At 37.6% G+C, this 20,590-nt stretch overlaps 2 protein-coding genes across 4 annotated transcripts in view; one reads left to right on the top strand and one right to left on the bottom strand.

The window, feature by feature from the left end:
* LOC143292451 (hyccin-like) overlaps positions 1-5,862 on the bottom strand; it is a 135,514-nt gene extending 129,652 nt beyond the window's left edge. For both annotated transcript variants that reach the window (XM_076602739.1, XM_076602737.1), the window contains exons 1-3: positions 5,750-5,862; positions 4,503-4,603; positions 3,819-3,923 (exon numbers count right to left, since the gene is read on the bottom strand). In XM_076602739.1, coding sequence (XP_076458854.1) covers positions 3,819-3,923; positions 4,503-4,544 — 147 coding nt within the window. In that variant the 5' untranslated portion in view covers positions 4,545-4,603; positions 5,750-5,862. The remainder of the gene's footprint in view (positions 1-3,818; positions 3,924-4,502; positions 4,604-5,749) is intronic.
* Positions 5,863-5,919: 57 nt separating this feature from the next.
* LOC143292448 (large ribosomal subunit protein uL10m-like) lies at positions 5,920-18,835 on the top strand. 2 transcript variants are annotated; one of them, XM_076602730.1, is made up of 5 exons: positions 5,920-6,067; positions 13,651-13,841; positions 15,044-15,216; positions 16,694-16,830; positions 18,542-18,835. In XM_076602730.1, exons 1-5 carry the CDS (start codon positions 6,049-6,051, stop codon positions 18,763-18,765), a joined length of 744 nt encoding a protein of 247 aa, XP_076458845.1. In that variant the 5' UTR covers positions 5,920-6,048; the 3' UTR covers positions 18,766-18,835. The 2 variants fall into 2 exon arrangements, with proteins under 2 accessions (XP_076458845.1, XP_076458846.1); XM_076602731.1 differs by lacking the exon at positions 5,920-6,067 and adding an exon at positions 11,721-11,794.
* The last annotated feature ends 1,755 nt before the right edge of the window (positions 18,836-20,590 follow it).

Genomic DNA, 20,590 nt, shown 5'->3' with positions numbered 1-20,590 from the left:
GTCCGCCTAGGAAGCGAGAGAATCTGAGCGCGCTGGTTCAAATCACGGCTCAGCTGCTGATATTTTCTCCCCCTCCACTAGACCTTGAGTGGTGGTCTGGACGCTAGTCATTCAGATGAGACGATAAACTGAGGTCCTGTGTGCAGCATGCACTTAGTGCACATAAAAGAGCCCACAGCAACAAAAGGGTTGTTCCTGACAAAATTCTGTAGAAAAATCCACTTCGATAGGAAAAACAAATAAAACTGCATGCAGGAAAAAATACAAAAAAAATGGGTGGTGCTGTAGTGTAGCGACGCACTCTCCCTGGGGAGAGCAGCCCCATTTCACACAGAGAAATCTGTTGTGACAAAAAGAAATACAAATACAAATACAAATGCTGCCAATTCTGACAGTGTTAATTTTGGCACTGTGACAGCGACTTCGCATTCCAGAAGAAAACTAAATGATGGTCTATTCTATAACCATTACCACTGAAGCATAAACTTAAGTTGTTGCCAGAGCAGTGTATGCTCAGTTTTTCCAAAGTCACTCAACAATAAGACAATGTTCTAAGTTTCTGAAACTTATGTGAAATATTTAAATATTTCAGTTCTTTAAGGGGGGACATGGCAGTGCAAAAGAGACCAAAATTATGATTTTTCATGATTTGGGTTTTTGATGGATTTTGATTCTTGAACATCTCTTCTATCATATGCATAAGTTTTTCCACTGTAAAGATGTCTTTAACAATGAAACAAATTGCCAATAAAGATTGCTTGCTGAATCACAAAAGTGTTTATTAATAATTTTTTGTTCAATTTCGATGCAAGTCGTCAAGTTTCTGGCCTTGACAACACACCTTGGACTTGCTCAATGATGAGTAAACCTACAACCATGGGACTTTGCATGATTGTTTTATGACATGTTATTGAAGTTTTGTCATGAGTATGTATGAAAATATTCTCTGGGTTTTAATTCATAGCAGTTCCAATCTTTTTACCCATTGTAAATTTTGAGGATTTCGCAATACCCAAAATTTCAAAAATTCATAAAAAGTACAATAACTGAAGAATCAACACAATCTCACGTGAAAATGAACATAATGTCATTGTATATCAAGTCCACATAACAAAAAAGTGTCTGCATGCACCACATGGACCACAAACCCAATTTCTTTGATACATTGTTTGGCGGCCATTTTGATTTGTTTCCATAGCAACGGGTATTCACAGAAATCTAAGAACACTCTTTTTGTGATCCACAAGTGATGATACACCTAGTAGACAAAAAGAAGAGAGATATTGTTGGAGAGAAAAAAAAAGTCATTATTTGACTGTAGTGTCTGGCCTTAAAACTGGCCATTAACTCACTCCATGCCAAGAGTTTTTGCCCTTGCCAATCCCTGAAAACCCAGGGTTCGTATAGGATGGGGAAAAAATTGTAAAAAAAAACAAATAAACACCCAGACAATTGATATTTAGTATATGTATGCAAGGAATGTTGTTCCATATATGTGCCAAAAATCAAAGTATTTACGCACCATCTTGACGTTGATCGCGGTATCCATATTTTGTGTATTTTTTAGCATTTTTGCACCCATCAGAAAGGTACACCAACATGTTCCACATCACATTCTAACACTATTTGAGGAACTGAAGACCTAGTCCATGCAATGAAGTATGAACAGGTGGTGAAGAAAGTTGAAATTCACACATACAAAAAAAAAATATTGTCTCTACGTAATGAAAATCAAAGAACAAAGAAAAAAACTCAACCGGCTGGGTGTTGACTGGCCAGTCAGCTGACAAACCTGGTATGCCAGTGAAGGGATGTGCAAGAGGGAAAAAGGAAAAATTGTCAGTCCAATCACTGGTGAAAACACTTGCAAAATCGTCCGTTTCCTCAGTGGTTTCTTTGTCTGTGTCTGTCTCATCTGCTGGCACATATTCCTCACTTTCCTCTCCATTGTAAACACTCTCTTCAGCGGCCGAATCTATTTCTAGTTCATCGGGATCTGGTTCAAATTCACTGTCCGAAGAATCAACATGATCTCCTTCGACATCAGAACCTTCAGTTTGGATCATTTCCAAAGCATCTTCGACGCTGGGTAACATTTCACCTCTCCGACCGTGACGAACACTTCGCCGTGACGCCATCTTGTCAAACAACTTACAAAGCTGACAGGGGGCACGCTTTGTTATCAACTGCGGTTGAGCTTATCGCGACACACACGCAGCGTGTGTGAATGAAAAGCTGACCAGCAGTGACGTAATATCACATCTGCTTTTGATTTTCGCATCCAACGCGTCACTCCGACAGCACGACTTTTTAAAATCCAAGTCCGCATATGCGGACATTGGCATCCAACGCTTTCTCCGACGATGTCCGCATATGCGGACAATGGCAGCGAGTGAGTTAACAATCCACATTATTGGTATTTTTCTGTTTTTTCTTTTTAAATGTAAAAAAAAATAAAAATTATTGGAATCAAAATGCACCAAAACAGTCAGAAAAAAGTATTTCCTAGCATCCAGACACTTTTGTCCATTTGATTTCCAAAATGTCCTATCGCTTTTCCTTGAGCAAGGACATGTGTCTTAATATTTTGAATTTTGAGATGAAACCTGGCAACTGTATCTTTTGTTAAACCCTTAGAATTCAGTTCTTTGTATGCTGCACTCGGGAGGGCAGGGGGGCGGAGGGGCAGTGATAAGAATGGGACTACTCTGGGAGGTTGGGGTGATTAATGGGTGGTCAATTTTATATATATATATATATATATATACATGTGCTCAGATTCATCTGATATATCATATAGTACCTGGAGCAATAAATGTCCATAATTTGAATTAACTGTGCAAGTGCATGTGTGTTGGTGTGTGGGTGTATGTGGACACATGTGCATGCATGCAAGATTTATTAAAAGTGGCAACATAAAAAAACATATGGAGTGTTGGCCTAGAGGTAACGTGTCCGCCTTGGAAGCAAAAGAATCTGAGCGCACTAGTTCAAGTCACACAGACAGTCGCCAGTATTTTTTCCCCCTCCACCAGACTTTGAGTGGTGGTCTGGATGCTAGTCATTCGGATGAGACGACAAACCAGGGTCTCGTGTGCAGCATGCATTTAGCGCAAGTAAAAGAACCCACGGCAACAAAAGGGTTGTCCCTGGCAAAATTCTGTAGAAGAATAACTTTGATAGGAAAACATATAAAACTGCAGGCAGAAAAAAAACAAAAAAACATGGGTGGCACTGTCAGTGTAGTGACTCGCTCTCCCAGGGGAAAGCAGCCTGAATTTCACACAGAGAAATCTGTAGTGACAAAAAGAGTAATACAACATATATATGTGTAAATGCAAGAGAGAGAAAAGTGATAAGGGTAGTTTAAAATTCAATGTATCAAACTTAAAGATTTGGTGAAAGTAGGAAGGTGTATGCATGTGTGCGTGTGTGTGCATGTGCATGTGAGTGTGTTTTGTCGTCTTCAGTTTAACGTCTTTCCACTTGAAGTGATGTTAGACGGGATGTGTGTGTGTGTGTGTGTGTGTGTGTGTGTGTGTGTGTTTAAAATGAATTGTCGTCAAAACGGACCTAATAAATCTCGTATCACTGTCATCAGTTGTTCCTGTGACCTGCTGAAAAAAAGGACAATCCCTATAACAGTATACTTTCTATTTTCTATCATTTGTAAATTTTATTTTTCCAGTCAGTGTGTATTCACAATTATAATATTTCAGAATCCATGCATCAGTTATGTTTTCATTATGCATACTGTTAACACTTACATTTGCCTCAGACAAGAAATGAATACATAAAAAGAAGATAAATTCACTCACCTCTATGGATGGTTTGGCATCAAAAAGTACATAAAGGCTGTCAATCAGTGGCTTGTTTTCTCTGACTGTGCAGGCAAATGTGTGAATCTCCACATCAGTTAAGCCCTGTAAACAGTAATTTTGCATAACAGCAAAGTCAACAGTAGGGCTAGACCAGAACTGACATCATATTCATTTTACAGCTAAATTCAAAGCTTTGTGTTTTTGGAAAGCAGATGTGGTGTTGTGTATAATATGGATCATGCCGCATGCTTTGACACCTCTTTTGCTCATTCAAACTGAAAACTGAAAAATGTACAGTCCTCATTATTCTTTACATGGCATGACTGTCAATCATTGTAGAAGCAGTAAAACACAACATTTCCAGTGGATATATTTAGTTCAGTTAAACAGAAATCCGTCAGTTCAATCTATCAATCTGTCAATGTATAGCTCAGAAGTTTACATCCACTTTAGACAAAAAATTAACACACACAAACACACACACACACACACTGGGCAGATTTGAGTTTTAAAGTTAGTTATGCTGGAAATTGCAGTTTTTTACATGTAGACATTATATTAGACATACTAAGTTATAAGTGGTGCTTTTTGTAGTCTCTCTCCCTTTTCAGTCTCCCTTACTCATGAAGATTACACCTCCTATCTTCCCAAACAAAAGCGGTGCAGAAAAAAAATGTTCACCTTGTATTCTGACAACCATTCTCGTACAGATTTGGAAAGCATCCTGAATGGTTAAAATGCAGATCTTGCATAACAGTAAACACATCCAACAAGAGCTGAACCTGAAATCAAAAGAAATGAATATAAGTGTTAATATGCAAAAAATACAAATATAGACATGTATACCAAAATAAAACTATAAAATCTTATACAAACACACAGACCATTAAAGGCCATTATTTTACTTGTATTAAATTAAGAACATAAGACACACAAGACTTTGGTTTGTCATTTTATCTAAAGGAGTAGGGCCCTAACCATCACTGTTAATCTAGTGCCAGAAGGAGGTGTAAAAATCCAGTCTATGCACATCTGAAACCCATAAACACTTGCTTCCAAGTCATGAGACTAACCATAAGAATTACCAACAATCTGAAACTGGGGGTTGACTCAAAACAACTAAAACAACAAAGATAATCGCACAAAAAAAAACCCAAAACAAAGACGTCCAACAGTAACTTGAGTATGGCATACCTAAACAAAGGTAAACAACCCACAAGATCCAAACCCAACCACACTCACTCCAACAGAACAGCACACAATTACCATACTCATCACAGTTTACTTGCAGACCCCTGTGCACAACTAAACATCTAACAACAAACTGAGAACATACCATAACCTTACATGTGATTTGTGAACACTTTGACCTCATGTGCAAAGATCTATTTTATTTAGTTGTTGATCTTCAATTGTCAGTTAAATTCCTGACAGTACCTGGTCGGCCACTGACTTAATGGTGGAGATATACTCGTGCCTGAACTCTGCTTATGTGTTTCATATCATGTGTGTGCGTACACAAAATATCATATATTCATTTTATACATATGTATTTTAAATAATATTTTTCCTCCTCAATCTGACAAAACTGGTACCATTCAAATTTCAATCACCATGGATGCGAATCATACATGATACAATCATGAAGTCATAAAGCCAAAGTGTAAAAACGCCTTTAGACAATCTGAAATTACAGCTAGAGTCCTGATCGGGCCAAATTGAACATTATGACGCTAAAGGCTTCTGACAATTATGGTTTTTGTATTATTGATCATTGCCGAACTTCACACGTTCGGGAGATTCACCAATCATCATGAACAACAGAGCAGACGACACTTTGAACCTTATCGACTATTGGCACGATTTGGTTAACAAGACCATGTATGTTTAATAAGACTACCCTTATCACATGAGATAATGATTTTCACCTTGATTCACTTCTTCTTTCTTGGAAAAAATACGCTGAAATATCCGAAAACTAATTTATTTGCATTTTTCTTTCCAAAACAACACTGACTCCACCTGCTGCCTATGACGGAAGTTGGTCGCGTGATAAGGCTTCCGGTATTTTACCACAACATATTGGCAGAACTCCCATACATTATAGATAATTGAAAAGCTTTCAGACGCATATATTTCCATATTTTCTCGCTATGATGCATCCTATCACTGATTACCTGTATGATATTTGAATTTAAAAGTGCACGACATCTTTGGCAGAAGCAACATGGCTGCTTTCAGGAGAGGTGAGGACGATGGACAACGATCGGGGTCGTTCGAAGGGTTGTTTTGTGATAAACTTGCACAGTCAACCTCTAACCTTTTACTTTTTTTTCTGATCCGAATCTTTTCTTTTTTATTTCCAGTTATAGCTTCTTCTTTTTTTAAAATCCTGTTTGGTTGATATCTTGAATTCTTTTTTTTTTATCTGAAATTCAAGTCGCAAAACTAAAACAAAACAAGATGTGTTATATTTTGGACTTTTGTTTTGTGATTATGTAAGTAACTAAGGGTTTTTTGTTGTTGCTGTGTATGTGTGTGTGTGAGAGAGAGAGAGAGAGTGTGTGTGTGACTATTTAGAAATTGCTTTTCAACTCAATTCACTGTTGACCAGCCTGTTGCAGTCACTAATTTGGTACTGTTCCAGATATTTTTTATGCAGTTTCGTTTCGAACCAATAGTTTGTGTCATTCACTTAAAATCAGCCTTCTTCTTCTTCTTCCTTGGCCTGGACGGGAGCCTGACTGGGTTCTGACCAACATGTATAATCCAACGGTGGAGTCTGGTGAGCTAACTGGGTGTAATTAAATAAGTGGGTGGCCCATAGCTCAGAAAGAAATTGATCTTAAAAGTTAAAACTGTGTACATGTGATGCTGCTGGTTAGTTGTTCTTAGCTGAGCCAGTTTGAGTATGCTGACCCAGACCAGCCTAGAAGAGCTCCAGTGGAGTATCCATGAGGCAGGGTAGCATGTTGTTCTACTGGCACAGAGTTCTCAGGAAGAAACTATATTGCAGATGGCTGGGTGGGTGGTACATTCCTGGACCAGTCTTTAGGCTCTTCTTGACCAGCTGTTTCCTTTGGTTTGAAATAATCTTGGACTTGTCAATGTCAACCATACATGGGGAGGTGCTTGTGTTGTATTCTTTCTGCAAGAGGCTCCCAATGCAGTGCACTGAGCATACTGGTCACACAGCCTGATGATGAATCGCTGTACTTATTAAAGACATAGTGAGCTGCTCTGCATTACACTTCCTCTAGCGCCATGACATCTTTCTGACAGGTTGGTCTCAGACGGTGGATGCATACTCTAAGACTGATTTGACCATGGTCTTGTACATCGCTGCCTTGACGCTGGTGGAGCATTCATGGAAGTTCTGCCACAGGAAACCCACAGCTCTGTTGACTGTGTTGGCAATGTATTTTCTCCAATACAGTTCCTCTGTGATGGTGACACCAAGGTATTTGCTGGATGCTGTTATTTCCAGTTTTTGCCCAGGGAGGCTGTACTTTATTGGTATTAGTATTACAGCTTTCTTCTTGCTTGGGGAGATGTGGATAATAGTGCTTTTGCTGGGGTTGAAGCTCATTTGCCAAGCTGCTTCTCAATGTTCCAGGGATAAAAGGTCTGGTTGGGGGTATCTTGAGGGGAGGTGATTCATTTCAGAAGAAGACAGTCATTGGCAAAGAGCTTGGTGGTGCCAAACTTGACAGTGTTGGGAAGGTCATTAATCAAGGTGAGAAAGAGAAGAGGGCCCAGGACTTACCCTGCAAGATTTCTATTCGACCAGCTTTGAGATGTTGAACTCTTGAATCACCTGTTGCTGAAGCTGACTAAGGAATGTGGAGATCCATTGAAGAGTATTTTTGTGCACTCCATAGTAGTCTAGTTTTGAAAGCAGGCGGGCATGCAGGACCTTGTCAAATGCCTTCAAGAAATCCAGCAGGACAATGTCAACCTGGGCATCTTGTGTGAGTTGCTGGGTGATCTTGTGGACCATCACAATGAGCTGGGATTCACAAGAGTGGTACTGTCTGAAGTCTTGTTGGGCGTCTGTCAAGATGCTGTGTTGGTCAAAGTGTCATATGATGGAACTATGGATGACATGTTTGAGGATCTTACAGACAGTGGAGGTCAAGGACACCGGTCGGTAGTTGCTTGCAACTTGCTGTTCTCGCTATATTAAAAATGGTTTCAACCCAAGCTTAGCACCAGTCAGGTGGGACTTGTCCAGTGATATCTGAAACAGCTTGATCAGGACAGGTGGCAGTTCACCTGCAGCCAATTCATTATCCAGTGAATGATTATGACTATCACAGCATCATGACCATCATTCTAGTCCATGTGCTAGTATGTTTTGTTTTTGTTGTTGTTGTTTTTCCTGTTATGAAAAGTTTAGATTTTGGATATTTAATCAACTTGACAACTGGTAACAGATTTAAAAGAAAGCAAGAAACTCAAGGCCATGGCTCTGCTGGCAATATCCACATTTCTTCCCCTCCACTCCTCTGTCTCACTGATGGAACGAACATTCATGCCTTGTGAATGCTACTCATTCCATCTTTAGGGGAAATATTGTGGATATTGCCACTCTGATATTGTTTCAAACAGCCAGGTCCAGTTATGGGTCAGTCTCGGAAAAGGGGTTCAGCAGAAGGGTGGTATTTTCCTTCAAATATTATGAATATATTTGATAGATGGTAAAGTTATTCAATTTCTGCTGCTCATGCACAATCATACATCACAAAAACATTGTACATAGTCTCCAAAACACCAGGTCGATAAACTCACAGAAAAACTAAAAAAAAAAAAAGAAAGTGAGATGAGAAGGACAATTGAAAGCACCCTATTTTGTGACATGAAAACAGATAACGAATGTTGGAGCAACAAGTATATATAGAAAATGTACTACAGTGGAATAAAAAAAAGAATAAATAGATAAATACTTTTGAATTATAAATTTATACTGTAGCCATGGACAATGGAAATCATTTGATTTGATTATCATTATGTTATGGAGCAGGAGATGAGCTCCCAGGTCTGAAACAAGCACCTATATTACATTGTATTTATATATAATCTGAATTTGATAGATTTAATTTTTTTATTATTATTATTATATATATATATATATATATAAACACTTTTATGCATATTCTTGAAGCTCTGTGCACTTTACAATGACGCTAAAAGCACTCACTCAAACACAACACACAAATATACACATAAAATTTGAGACATAAGAGAGGACAAATGAAGAGATAATGCCATGAAGTAAATCAAATAATATAGCAGATATAAAAAGTCAAAACTGAAATTAATGATTACAATAACAACAGCAGAAAAGTAGACAATTGAAACATGCATGCTCCCCCATGGGAATGCCGGGGGTCTTTCAGTATGAATAGCATTCCCGCCTTCTGGAAATTCTCTGCTAGAAATTTCCTCTTTTCTATCACTCTTTTTTTCTGCCTTTTTTCTTTCTCCACTGTTGTCTCCTTTTTCTGCTTTTCCAGTCCATTCCCCTTTCTTTTTTCAAGGAAGCCTTGACACTTTTTTCTCTTTTCCTCAATCTATGACATACTATCTCAGTATCTGTGCTGTTTTGCTCTGGCTATTAGGTAGTGAGATGTAAACACTGGGATGGACACTAGCTGCCCATTCTGCAGTGTCACTTGTCTATATGGTCTTTTTTATGTATCTTTTGTTTGGCTTTGAAGTATTGTTTTTTTCCTTTTTTACAATTTTTTGTAATATGGGGATGATAAATTAAGTGGAATGGCTGGCATACTCAGCATGGCCTACTCTTATTTGCCATAAGGAGCTAAATGGTTAGGATACTGTTTCATGAACTGTGTTTTGTGGGTTTGTCTTAGTGGGTTTTTTTGGTAGATAGTGACAGTTTGTGACAGTTTTGTGTTGATGTTGTTGAGCTTCTGTATGGTTTGACAGTCCTGATATGGCCCTGTGCAGTTGGCTGGACTATAAGCAACAAGAACAAGAACAAACATGCATGCATGCACATGCACACAGATTAACAAACAGAGCAAACATTGAAACAAACTATAACATTTTCATTCTAAAACAATTCTTACTAAGAATTCCTCATAGAAACATTTGTACTCAATATTTATGGATTGAAACTGGAAATGTTGAAATACGTCAGGCAGTTTAAACACACACACACACACACACACACACACACCTGAACAAACAAATGAAAAACGCAAACTACAAGTTAAAACTGCATGATAAAACAGTTCTAAATGTTCTTCATAGAAAAAATATGTACATATTACATTTATGAATCAAAAACTGAAATTTTAAAAATGTGTGGGCAATTTAAACACACTCTCACCCACACCCTTCCCCCACATCCAGGTACACACAGCTACAAACACACACACACACTCTCACATACAGAACAACAACAAAAATACACACAGATGAAAAAGCAAATCATATGAATGTTCTGATATCTGCCTCTGCTATTAATACTTTTTTGTGCATTAGGTATATTTTTGATTTGAAGTCGGGGGTAATATTAGTCTGAAGTGGTGGCAAATTACGTGTGAAAGTGCAGTGTCAACAACAGATGATATCGGTTGGTTCTGTGCTTGCAAGTGTGTGCTTGTATGTGCATGTATGTTTGTTTGTGTATGTGTACGGTTGTGTGTGCGTGCATGTGGGGATGGGGGGAGAGGGTTGGGGTGGAGGTTATTATTGAAGCGGTAACTTCATGCGATGGCATTGTGTACAAGAATGTCTTCCTGTATTCCTTATTTTGTAAGAACATAAGTCTGAAGAGAGGGGTTTTTGGTTGGTGTTTTTTGTTTGTTTGTTTGGTTGGTTTTTTTGTTGTTGTTGTTGTTGTTTTTAACACCCATGACTTTATACAGAAAATATAAGTACATGAAGTTCTAAAATATGCTGGAGTCATGCACTATAGATTTTTTTTTCTCTTTTCTGTCTCATTTTAAGCACAGGTACCATTAAACATTAATTAAAGAATGCAGCCATTGACCATTTTTATCAATACAAAAAACAAAGTGTGAATGAATATGATTTTGATGTTGTTGTTTTTTTGGGTTTTTATGTTTGTTTGGTTTTGGTTTTGGTTTTTTTACATGCAAAGAACGTTCTTTTCTTACTTTTTAAATGTTTCATTCCTTTTTTCATATAAGATTAGAAGATAAGAATGATTTTATTATCTCATTAAGAGAAATTACATCAAGTACAGCAAAACACAGACAAGTCCAAAACACAAAAACATTAAACATGACTTAATTAAAAAGAAACAATACCAAAAAGTAAATAAATAAATTTAAAAAAAACTCTGATCTCTCATTCAGTGCTTGCATACTGACTTGTCTCACTCCCACAACTTTACTGCACACACACCTAAACATCACTCAGAAGTCACTTTCCTCTTTTCCAGCACATAAATGAAACAATGAGCCTATCAAGCCTCTTGAGTTTGTTTAGAAGAATGTTGTGGTTGCTTTCCGAAAGGAAAGGCAAGACTGGGCATGATATCAGAAAAATTGACATTAATCTCTGATAATTCGGTGCTTAAATTCACATTGGAGGGTTTCATTTATAGACACAGACACATGCTCAGACACACTCACACACACACGCATCAAAGTTACTTCTCTTGGTCTTTCTGTCTCAGTCTGTGCCTTTCTCAATCTGTAGCTGTGCTTGTGTGTGTTTCTCTCTGTGTCTCTCTGTCTTCATCTCTCTCTCTCTCTCTCTCTCTCTCTCTCTCTCTCTTGCTCTCGCTCTCTCAGTCAATAGTTAATTTGTCATGAAACGAGTGTGTCCCACTCTCAATCAGTGTTTGAAATGAGATGGCATTGACCCATAGAGCTTTGATTTGATAGGTAGGAATCTGGACAGATGTGTCAGTCGACCGATACAGCTTTTGCTCCAGGAGGAACACTGTACATACAATATGGTTGCATACATGTGTAAGTAACACAGAGAGAGGGGTTTTGTTGTTGCTGTTTGATTATTTCAGAAATTTGCTGTCTTTTTTTTTGTCAGAACAAGACAGAAGAGAGGCATTAGTCATATAATCAAACTTTATTTCACATAGTTCATGTGATCTGTGGTTCAGATAGTAAACTGAATGCTTTCAGATATATATTTTAAAGTAAACTTTTTGGGGAATTTGGTACATGTTTTAGAAGAGAACAAAAATTTGCAGTCTTATATATTTAGCTATCGCTGTCAGCCCAGTTTAAAGGTATTTTCCTTCCTGCTTAGATCAAGGGTTAGAAGTGATACTGATAGACAAGACAAGCGGGTGTTCCATGACCTGCTTGCAGTTGAGGCCACACAAAAAAAAGAAGAAGAAAAAGTGAAAGACAGTGTTTAAAAAAAATGTCTTGTCAGATGCTGGAACCTTAGCAGGTCTGGAAGATGCCTTCTGAAAAGATAGACATAATTATAACAAATCTGTCTTACAGTGTTCATCTAACTGAGCCATTTTGGTGGTGGATGTGGTGGTGATTGTAATAAAAGAAGCAACAGTCACTGTCCACAGCTGCTTAAAAATTGGCTGCATTTAAACAGTACCAGTTAATACCCATCAATTGAATTGGAAATAGACGAGCAGTTCCAATTATTTCAAAATCAATTTCACCTGGCACATAATACCACAGGTCTGTGCACCTCAAATCAGAAAATGACTGAAAATTAGGTGAGTTAAGATGGTAATGAAAATAAAAAAATAATGATAATTGTACATTTTCATGGAGTTTCCAAGCATCTCAAAGTGCTTTTTGTCTGTAGACATAATGTACACAAGAACACATACACTTATCCATGCACACATGCTTGGAGGAAATACATGTGGATTCATACAGATACGGAATAGTGTGCCTTAAGTTAACTATGTAGACACTATTTGAAAAATAATGTTTTTAGGTTTGTTTTGAAAGATGGAAGTGAGGGGTTGTGATGGACTGAAATAGGTCATGAATTCCAGTTTGTACAGCTGAAGAACTAAAAGCTCTCCCACCATGTTTCTCTTTACTGAATTTGGGACTGCAAAAGATTTTATCATCAGATGAGATGTGTGCAGAAATCTGTTATTTCACCAGACAGACCTACCATCTGATCTATCAGTGTCATACTACATAAGACATTACTCAGCTGTGATGCACAGTTTGTGCTCTTGTATCCTTTGAAACCACACGGGCAAAAGAGAATATTTAAAGAGTGAAAAGTAAAGATTGTGTTAAATTTTTGGCAGAAAACCACCTTTTATTTGGTAATATCAGTGATGACAAAATATAACATGATGAGCATGTGTCAGTGTATGCTGTTGGGTGCTTCACAATCAAATTGTAATTCACAGACAGAGCAAAATCCTGTAGGAAAACAGATTTTAGTCTATCCTTTTTATGTTATTTCATGACAGTTGTTTGTGGTTTCCTTGTTGATTGTGTTTAAAGCATGCACTTAATATGCAGCTAAGGATTGTCCAGCCTGTATAAAATCTCAAGATTTTTAACCAGTGTTCAGGACAAACAATAAACACATTCAACAGATCATGAAATTTAGATATCTGTTTGTCCTGTCAGCATTTAGTCAAATGGTTTACAAGAAATTGTCCACAGATATTTCAAGAGTTCCACACAACTGTTTGAATAATCAAACTGATAATCTGTAAGTATTATGGATAATGATTGCAAGGACTCATTCTTTAGTGCTGTAAAATTTCAAAAAGAAAAAAAAAATGATTGACTGTAATTTCTTCTCTTTTTTTTAAAGGTGTGTTGTAAGTTGTACTCAAATTATCTCATTATTTTATTTTCAGGCCTTCTCTTCTTGCCCCAGTTTCAGCAAGTACGTTGTAGATCAAAGGTAAACATTCAACATCCGAAGCCACGTCATGATGCTCGTAGACTGTTTGAAGCCATCACAAGGCCAATTATACCTCCTGAACCCATACCACACACTGAAGTCTGTGCAAGAAGAAAGGCAAAAATCCTTGAAAGTTTGCATGAGGTAAGTTTGTTTGAATGCTGACAAGGTAATAAGGTAACAGAAATTATTACTTGTTTCTTTTGCTGTTTTGCTACTCAAAAAGGACTTCCTTTTTTTTCTTTTTTTCTTTTTTTTAGATCAGTAACATCTTAAAAGCAAGCTTTTGTTTTTTTAACCATCACATTTCAACTGTTTAGAAGTGTGTGCTGTGTACATGCATTGAGTTGATGGAGTTTGTGTGAAATAATAAGATTATGACTTATTATGTGTGTGTATTGGATATATCATGTATATGTGTGTGTATGAGTAAATATTCAGGGCCAAAATCCCTATACTACACAGTCTTTGTTTGCTAAAATTCCAGGAAGTTAGCAACATAGTATACACTGAACTTTTGAAGTAATGGAATATTATATTTCACAAAGCAAAGGGTACATATAGATCAAGGCTGGATATTTAATTTAATTGTGCAGATTTTTTGCTTTTTTCCATCTTAACCATAGATCCATAGATAAAAGATGATTCCCATGTGCCACCATTGAGTACTATCGACAATGAGTATGGCTGATGGGTAGTTCCTAAAAAAAAAAGAAGAGCAAAACATCCTCACAGTAATGGGTTTTTTTAAGGTATTTATGAACAGGGGCGTGATTTATTGTCAGATTACTTCCAGAATGACAAGGTGCAGACTATTCCAGATCATTTTTAACAGAAAAGTAAAAATTAAAAACTTCCCTGAAACCATTTCATGAACATATTTTGCCTTTTCTTATCTTGTTTCAAATATTAGTCTGAAAAGGAATCTTGATCTGTGCTGTATCTGATGACTGGGGGAAATGAAAATAGTTGCCAAGTATGCTGACTCTTCCCTGAAAGTAATGGTCCATTGCTTCCTCTTCTGTTGCTTGTCAGTTCGTTTTCCTGCATAGCATGCAAGCAGCTTAAGTTTTGTTTGTTTGTTATTTTCTATTATTGAGTTTCAGTTTCAAGTGTCAGAGTTTACGGACAGATCCATATTTGCTACTACTTGCTACACCACATCTGCTGAGGGGGAATAAAAAGGGGGGAGCAGATGCCTATTATCGATTAATTGAATGTCAAGTTCAGATTGGATTAAGCATTATGCTGATGGTTCAGGCAGTCAGGCTAAGATTGAGAAGATATTTTCCTCCTATATTTGTGGTTCTTATACTAATGAGACATCTTTCTGACACTCCACACAGGTGAACCCTTACGAGGAATTCCTGCTAAAACAGTGCACCAAAATGCTGGAGGAGAACCGCATGGTTGCTGTGTGCCAGGCGTTGCCAATGTCAGCAGAGCAGAGAAAAGCTGCAGGAAACAAACTCTTAAAGAAGGGCCTAAAACTTTGCTTCTTTAGCAACCCTCTGATGAGGTTAGCTGTGTATTGTATAGCTATGTATGCTTTGGGGACTATTGTCATCAGCCATTAGTATTGTGAGCATCCAGATATTGCATATGAAGCTTCACTGTTGCAAAGAAATAAGAAAAGAAATTCTCATTCTTCATTCGCTCAACACTGAAGATGCTCTTGATTAGATAGAACACTTAAAACAAGAGAGACAAGGCCTTCAAGACTCACTTGTGATAAATTACGTCCCCTAGCATTAATTACAGAGTAATTTCCCTTTTTTACTATCTGCACCAAAACGTTTGCAAAATAAATAAAAATTCCATGCTTAGCAAAAGAAGTTCCTGTTTGAACAAAAAATGATAATAATGACTCCTCTTGCTGTTGTGTCAGAATAAGAGGTCAAAGTGCCAAGTTTAGAGAATACAAAAAATATAAATATAACAGTAAATGCAGTTTGCATATAATTAGGCTTCTTTTTTTATTTTTTTGTGCCCATCCCAGAGGTGCAATATTGTTTTAACTCTTTCCATACGAACGGCGAAAGAGACGACATTAACAGCGTTTCACCCCAATTACCAACATCAAAATATTGCAAGCAGAAGGCTCTCAGTTATACTGAAGATGTGAATGTTGACAAAAAATACCACAATTCTGATGACGGAAGCTAAAGGTTGGGTCATTCACACACCCACTTGACATACGAGGGGTCTGTGTAGAGGAGAAGAGAGGACTGGCCGTACTGAGTGAGTTAAACAAGATGACTGAAAAGAACTGAATTTTTCCTATTTTTATGCCAAATTTGGTGTCAACTGACAAAGTATTTGCAGAGAAAATGTCAGTGTTAAAGTTTACCACGGCCACACAGACACATGGACACACACACACACACTTTGTTTACACAAGTGAGTCAAAAATGAACTGAACCATTTGTTGGGAAGAAATGTATATAAAATAAATTAATGATAATAATTTTTAAAAAAATTAGTGGCTTTTTTTGTACTTTAGAAGAAGCAGAAGAAAGCTCTTAGAAAAATACTTGAGAAGCTCATTTGAAGCCAAACCTTCTACTCTCATTTCCACTCCCTTTCACCATTGTTAACTGTTTTGTGTTCCTCCCCCTGTGCTTCCTTGATGCTTCCAGATTCACAAACAGCTCCCTGCTTTCCCTCACTTGAACATTCCTTCTGCATTTGCTTTGCAAATGCTCATGCACAAACCAGACAGTACTGCATAATGATCATCTGCAATTATTTGGTACATGTATTTAAATTTTTATAATTTTTTCTTTTTCATTAATTCAGTATGAGTCATCTGTGAGACATGAAGGCTTTGCCTCTCGTGTTCTTCAGTGAATTCATCATTTACACATTTTATATTTTGTTCAGACATATATTATTTAGTTTGTATTGCATTATGTTGTGTTGGAAATTTTTTTAATTTGTGTAATGGCATAATCTGTATTATGTTATAATTCACTTTTTCTTCTCTTGCATGGCAGGCAGTCTATTGATGATTCTGTTCTTGTCAACCTGAGCCCTCTACTGATCAGTCACAATTTGTTCGTGGTCAGCAAGGAACCTCTTATTCAGGATCTTGTTGCGATTCTGCGTAAGATACCAGAGCTCATTCTCCTTGGTAAGTGTTGATATCCTCTCTGCAGCTGATTCTGGCAAGAAGGGACACCTTCAGAAATGGGAAAAATCACCAAAAAGAAGAGCAAAAAAAGTTATTTACATAAACACACAATCATACATGTCTTTAAATGTACACAGCTATACAAACAAGAATGTACAGATCTATATTTGCACTCTGTCATATGCATTAAACATGAAATGATAAAAATACACACACACACACACACATACGTACACAAGCGTGCGTGCACACACATACACACCCCCTCCACACACACACACACACACACAAATGCATAGCAGGAGAAAAGAACATTGTTAATCAGTTTTCCACAGTTCTGCATATTTAGAGCTCTTTTGTTTCATACAAAAGATACAGAACCATGATTTTTATTTGTTTTTTAATGTCTTCACTAAGTAGCAGTTTGGCACAACAAACTAACCCCTCCACAACAGTGGATTCCATATCCTGACATTGAAGGTTTCAATATTTTCCTGTTCCTGTCTTTGTGTTTCCCTTTTCCTTTTTCTTCTTCCATATGTACACTGTGTGTGTGTATATATATTCATGTGTTCGTATGGGTGTGCAAAGTCATTGTCATGTCTTGTTTTCCTCCACTACCATGTTTCTCCTCTCAGTGATTCTCTCCACTGGTTGCCTGTTTCTGATTGAATAGGCTACACACAAGCTTTCCACTCTGACATTTTCTGCAGCCAGTACGTCTGGATCAGAGTATCTTTATAATAATTATTTTTATTATTATATTCATATAGCGCTGAATCTTGTGCAGAGACAAATCAAAGCACTTTCGCACCAGTCGTTCACACGTATGCATCACTCTAAAACTGGAGAAACTGAAGACAAGGAAAAGGCAGGGTAGGGAGGCTATTTTGGGAAGAGGTGGGTTTTAAGGTCAGACTTGAAAGAGCTGAGTGTGGAGACCTGACGAAGAGAAAGAGGAAGTATTCCAATTGCAAGGTCCAGAGACAGAAAAAGAACGGTGGCCAACAGTCGAGTGTTTGAATCTGGGTATGCGTAAACAGAGTGGATCCTAAGCCATCATCTCCACAGTTCTGAGCAATACATCCATCTTCTCAAGAAATGCTTGTTTTTTTTCTGTCATTCACTTTTAGTTTGGATTTGTTTGTTTGCTTTATTTCTTTGTTTAGGGGCTCTGTTTGCTTTTGTTTTTTCTTGTCATTTCTTCCATTGCACCTTCTCCAGTCCAGTCACCTGCAACTGTTCCAAACAAAATTAATTATCTCCCTTTTTCATCCATTAATGTGGTTACATATTGAGCATTGTTTTGGAAGAGGAGGATTGGTGTTGCTGTGTATGTGTGTGTATCTTTATCTGTAATTATGTTGTACACTAATGTGCTACAACATTTGAATATATCATGTAAGAGAAATTTGATAAATTCTACAATGCCAGGGTATTTGCTGGTTTCATAACCTTGAGCAATATTCATGCTCATTTTCCTGATGAGGGATGGATATATTATGATTGTAGCGAGAGGTTTGTTTGGTAAATGATTTCATCATGTTTTGATAGACCTGACATGGTCTTCATAAGCAGGTGACAGGAAGTAACTGAGAACAGAAGAGAGAAAAGAAAAAAGGTCAGAAATACATCCAGATTGATGCTGCCTACTCTGATAAGACCTGTACACCAATTAATCTGCGCATGCCATGATTGTGTGTGTGTCCAGGGGGCCGAGTGGACGGCTACCTGCTGAGTCGAGAAGCCATGTTGAAGTGTGCCAAGTTACCCTCCCTGGACGTTCTCAGAGGGGAGCTGGTCACCATCCTGGGGTCTTCAGCGTCACGCACACACTCTGTGCTTGGTCAGCACCAGCAGACTTTAGCCAGGAACCTGGATCAGTACATCAAGCAGTCCCAGGGAGGGGAGCCTGCTGTGTCCGATAGCAGCTGATGATTTCATGTCGATGTATTTGTATGTGTGATGGATGTTTGTGAGTGAATTACATGTTTGTGAATATGAAGTGGACTTTGGGGTTCTTGTGTGTGTGTGCGAGTGGGTGAGAGTAGAAAAGACCAGTTTCTCATGTATATTTCCATCACTGTCTGTTGACTTCTTGAGGGTAAAAAAGCAGTTATCACAGTGTAATCAGAACAAGTTGACACTAATTATAACACTGTATCAAAGCTACATTTATATGTGTGTTTGATCATTTCTTTCTTTCCTGCAACATTTCATAGGCTCTCAAGGCCTGACCAGCACACCACAAGAATGCTTCACAATGTAAGGGAGGCAACTGCACTCAATTTTTCATTATTATTATTATTATTATGAGCATTTACGCCTAATCTTGAAAATAAGCCGTAGGTGTTTACCACATAGAAGACATGAAAATATCAAAAAGAAAAAAATTGAAGACAAGATACCAAACATCATTGACAATTATTCATCATAACATCTGAACATGAGTGTGGGTTGGGTTGTTTTTTTTGTTGTTGTTGTTTTTTTTGTTTGGGTTTTTTTGTGGGTTTTTTTGTTGTTGTTTTTTACAAAACCTCTCTCTGATGAAAGCAGATAAACAAAACAGACAATGGTAATTTATGTTTTTTTAGGAACAGTGTGGTCATGAAACAAGAAATATATAAGCAGACAATTTCAACACAAGCACTAATTGAGTAATTCTCAGAAATTCATAGTTTCAGTTTCTGAAGATGTCACTGCATTCAAACAAATCTATATACACTACACCACATATGCTAGGCATATGCCTGACCAGCAGCATGACCCAACATTTAGTCAAGCCTTGAGTACATGCATATATATAAGTGTGTGCGTACCACTACCTATCAGAGTGGATTTCTTCTACAGAATTTTGCCAGAGGACAACACTTTCATTGCCATGGGTTATTTTTCAGTGCGCCAAGTGTGTACTGCACACGGGACCTTGGTTTATCATCTTATCCAAACGATTAGATGCTCGGTTTGATTTTCCAGTCAAACTTGAGAGAAAGAGTGAGAGCGGGATTAGAACCCAGACCCTCACAAGTTCTGTATTGGCATATTGGCAGATGAGTGTCTTAACCATTCTGCCACTTTCCTTCCTTCAGAATTTCATATTCATCCTCATCTGCAGCATGAACTTAAAACACAGTATGAGCTTCAAAGATGAATGGAAACTGGATTTCATTTCACCGGAATTTGCTAATTTTCCTTCTCAACTGAATGGCAAGTGCATTTCACAGAAAAAAGGTTTGCAGCATTGGAGGGGGACCTAAAACTCTACTGTTTGTTGAATTTGCTAATTTTCCTTCTCAACTGAATGGTAAGCGTATTTGACAGAAAAAAGGTTTGCAGCACTTGAGAGGGAGGGTGAACTAAAACTCAACTGTTGCTGATTTTTTTCTAAGTATCTTGCACTTAACATAATACTCAGATCTGCTATCTGCATGTGTTTTAACCTGCTGTATTTGTTTTTAATCTACTGTCAAGTTCTCACAACTTATATGGTAGAGAATAACAACAGTGGAGAAAACTAGTGCAGGTAACTCTTCCATCATTGTGACAAAAAACTTCATGAAGTTTCTAGATGGAGGTGGAGGAGGATTATAATATGATAGTTTTCTTCCTTTTGATTTGTTCTGCTCAATGCAAGTTCATGCTGATAAAAGCATTGACCATTCAACTCTTCCATCTGAAGGTCCAGCTGCAGCTGACAAAAACTGCTTTAGTATTATGTATGTCATCAGATGGACATGACAACAGCTACACTGTTGAGAAA

This window comes from Babylonia areolata, chromosome 18 (assembly GCF_041734735.1).
Source record: "Babylonia areolata isolate BAREFJ2019XMU chromosome 18, ASM4173473v1, whole genome shotgun sequence".
Lineage (NCBI taxonomy): Eukaryota > Metazoa > Mollusca > Gastropoda > Neogastropoda > Buccinidae > Babylonia > Babylonia areolata.
This window is presented reverse-complemented; position numbering and strand designations above follow the sequence as displayed.

Excerpts from the sequence above, each read along its gene's own strand:
- LOC143292448 (XM_076602730.1), top strand. Across the intron at positions 13,842-15,043 it reads TCCTTGAAAGTTTGCATGAG|GTGAACCCTTACGAGGAATT; the intron begins GTAAGTTTGTTT and ends CACTCCACACAG. Across the intron at positions 16,831-18,541 it reads ACCAGAGCTCATTCTCCTTG|GGGGCCGAGTGGACGGCTAC; the intron begins GTAAGTGTTGAT and ends GTGTGTGTCCAG.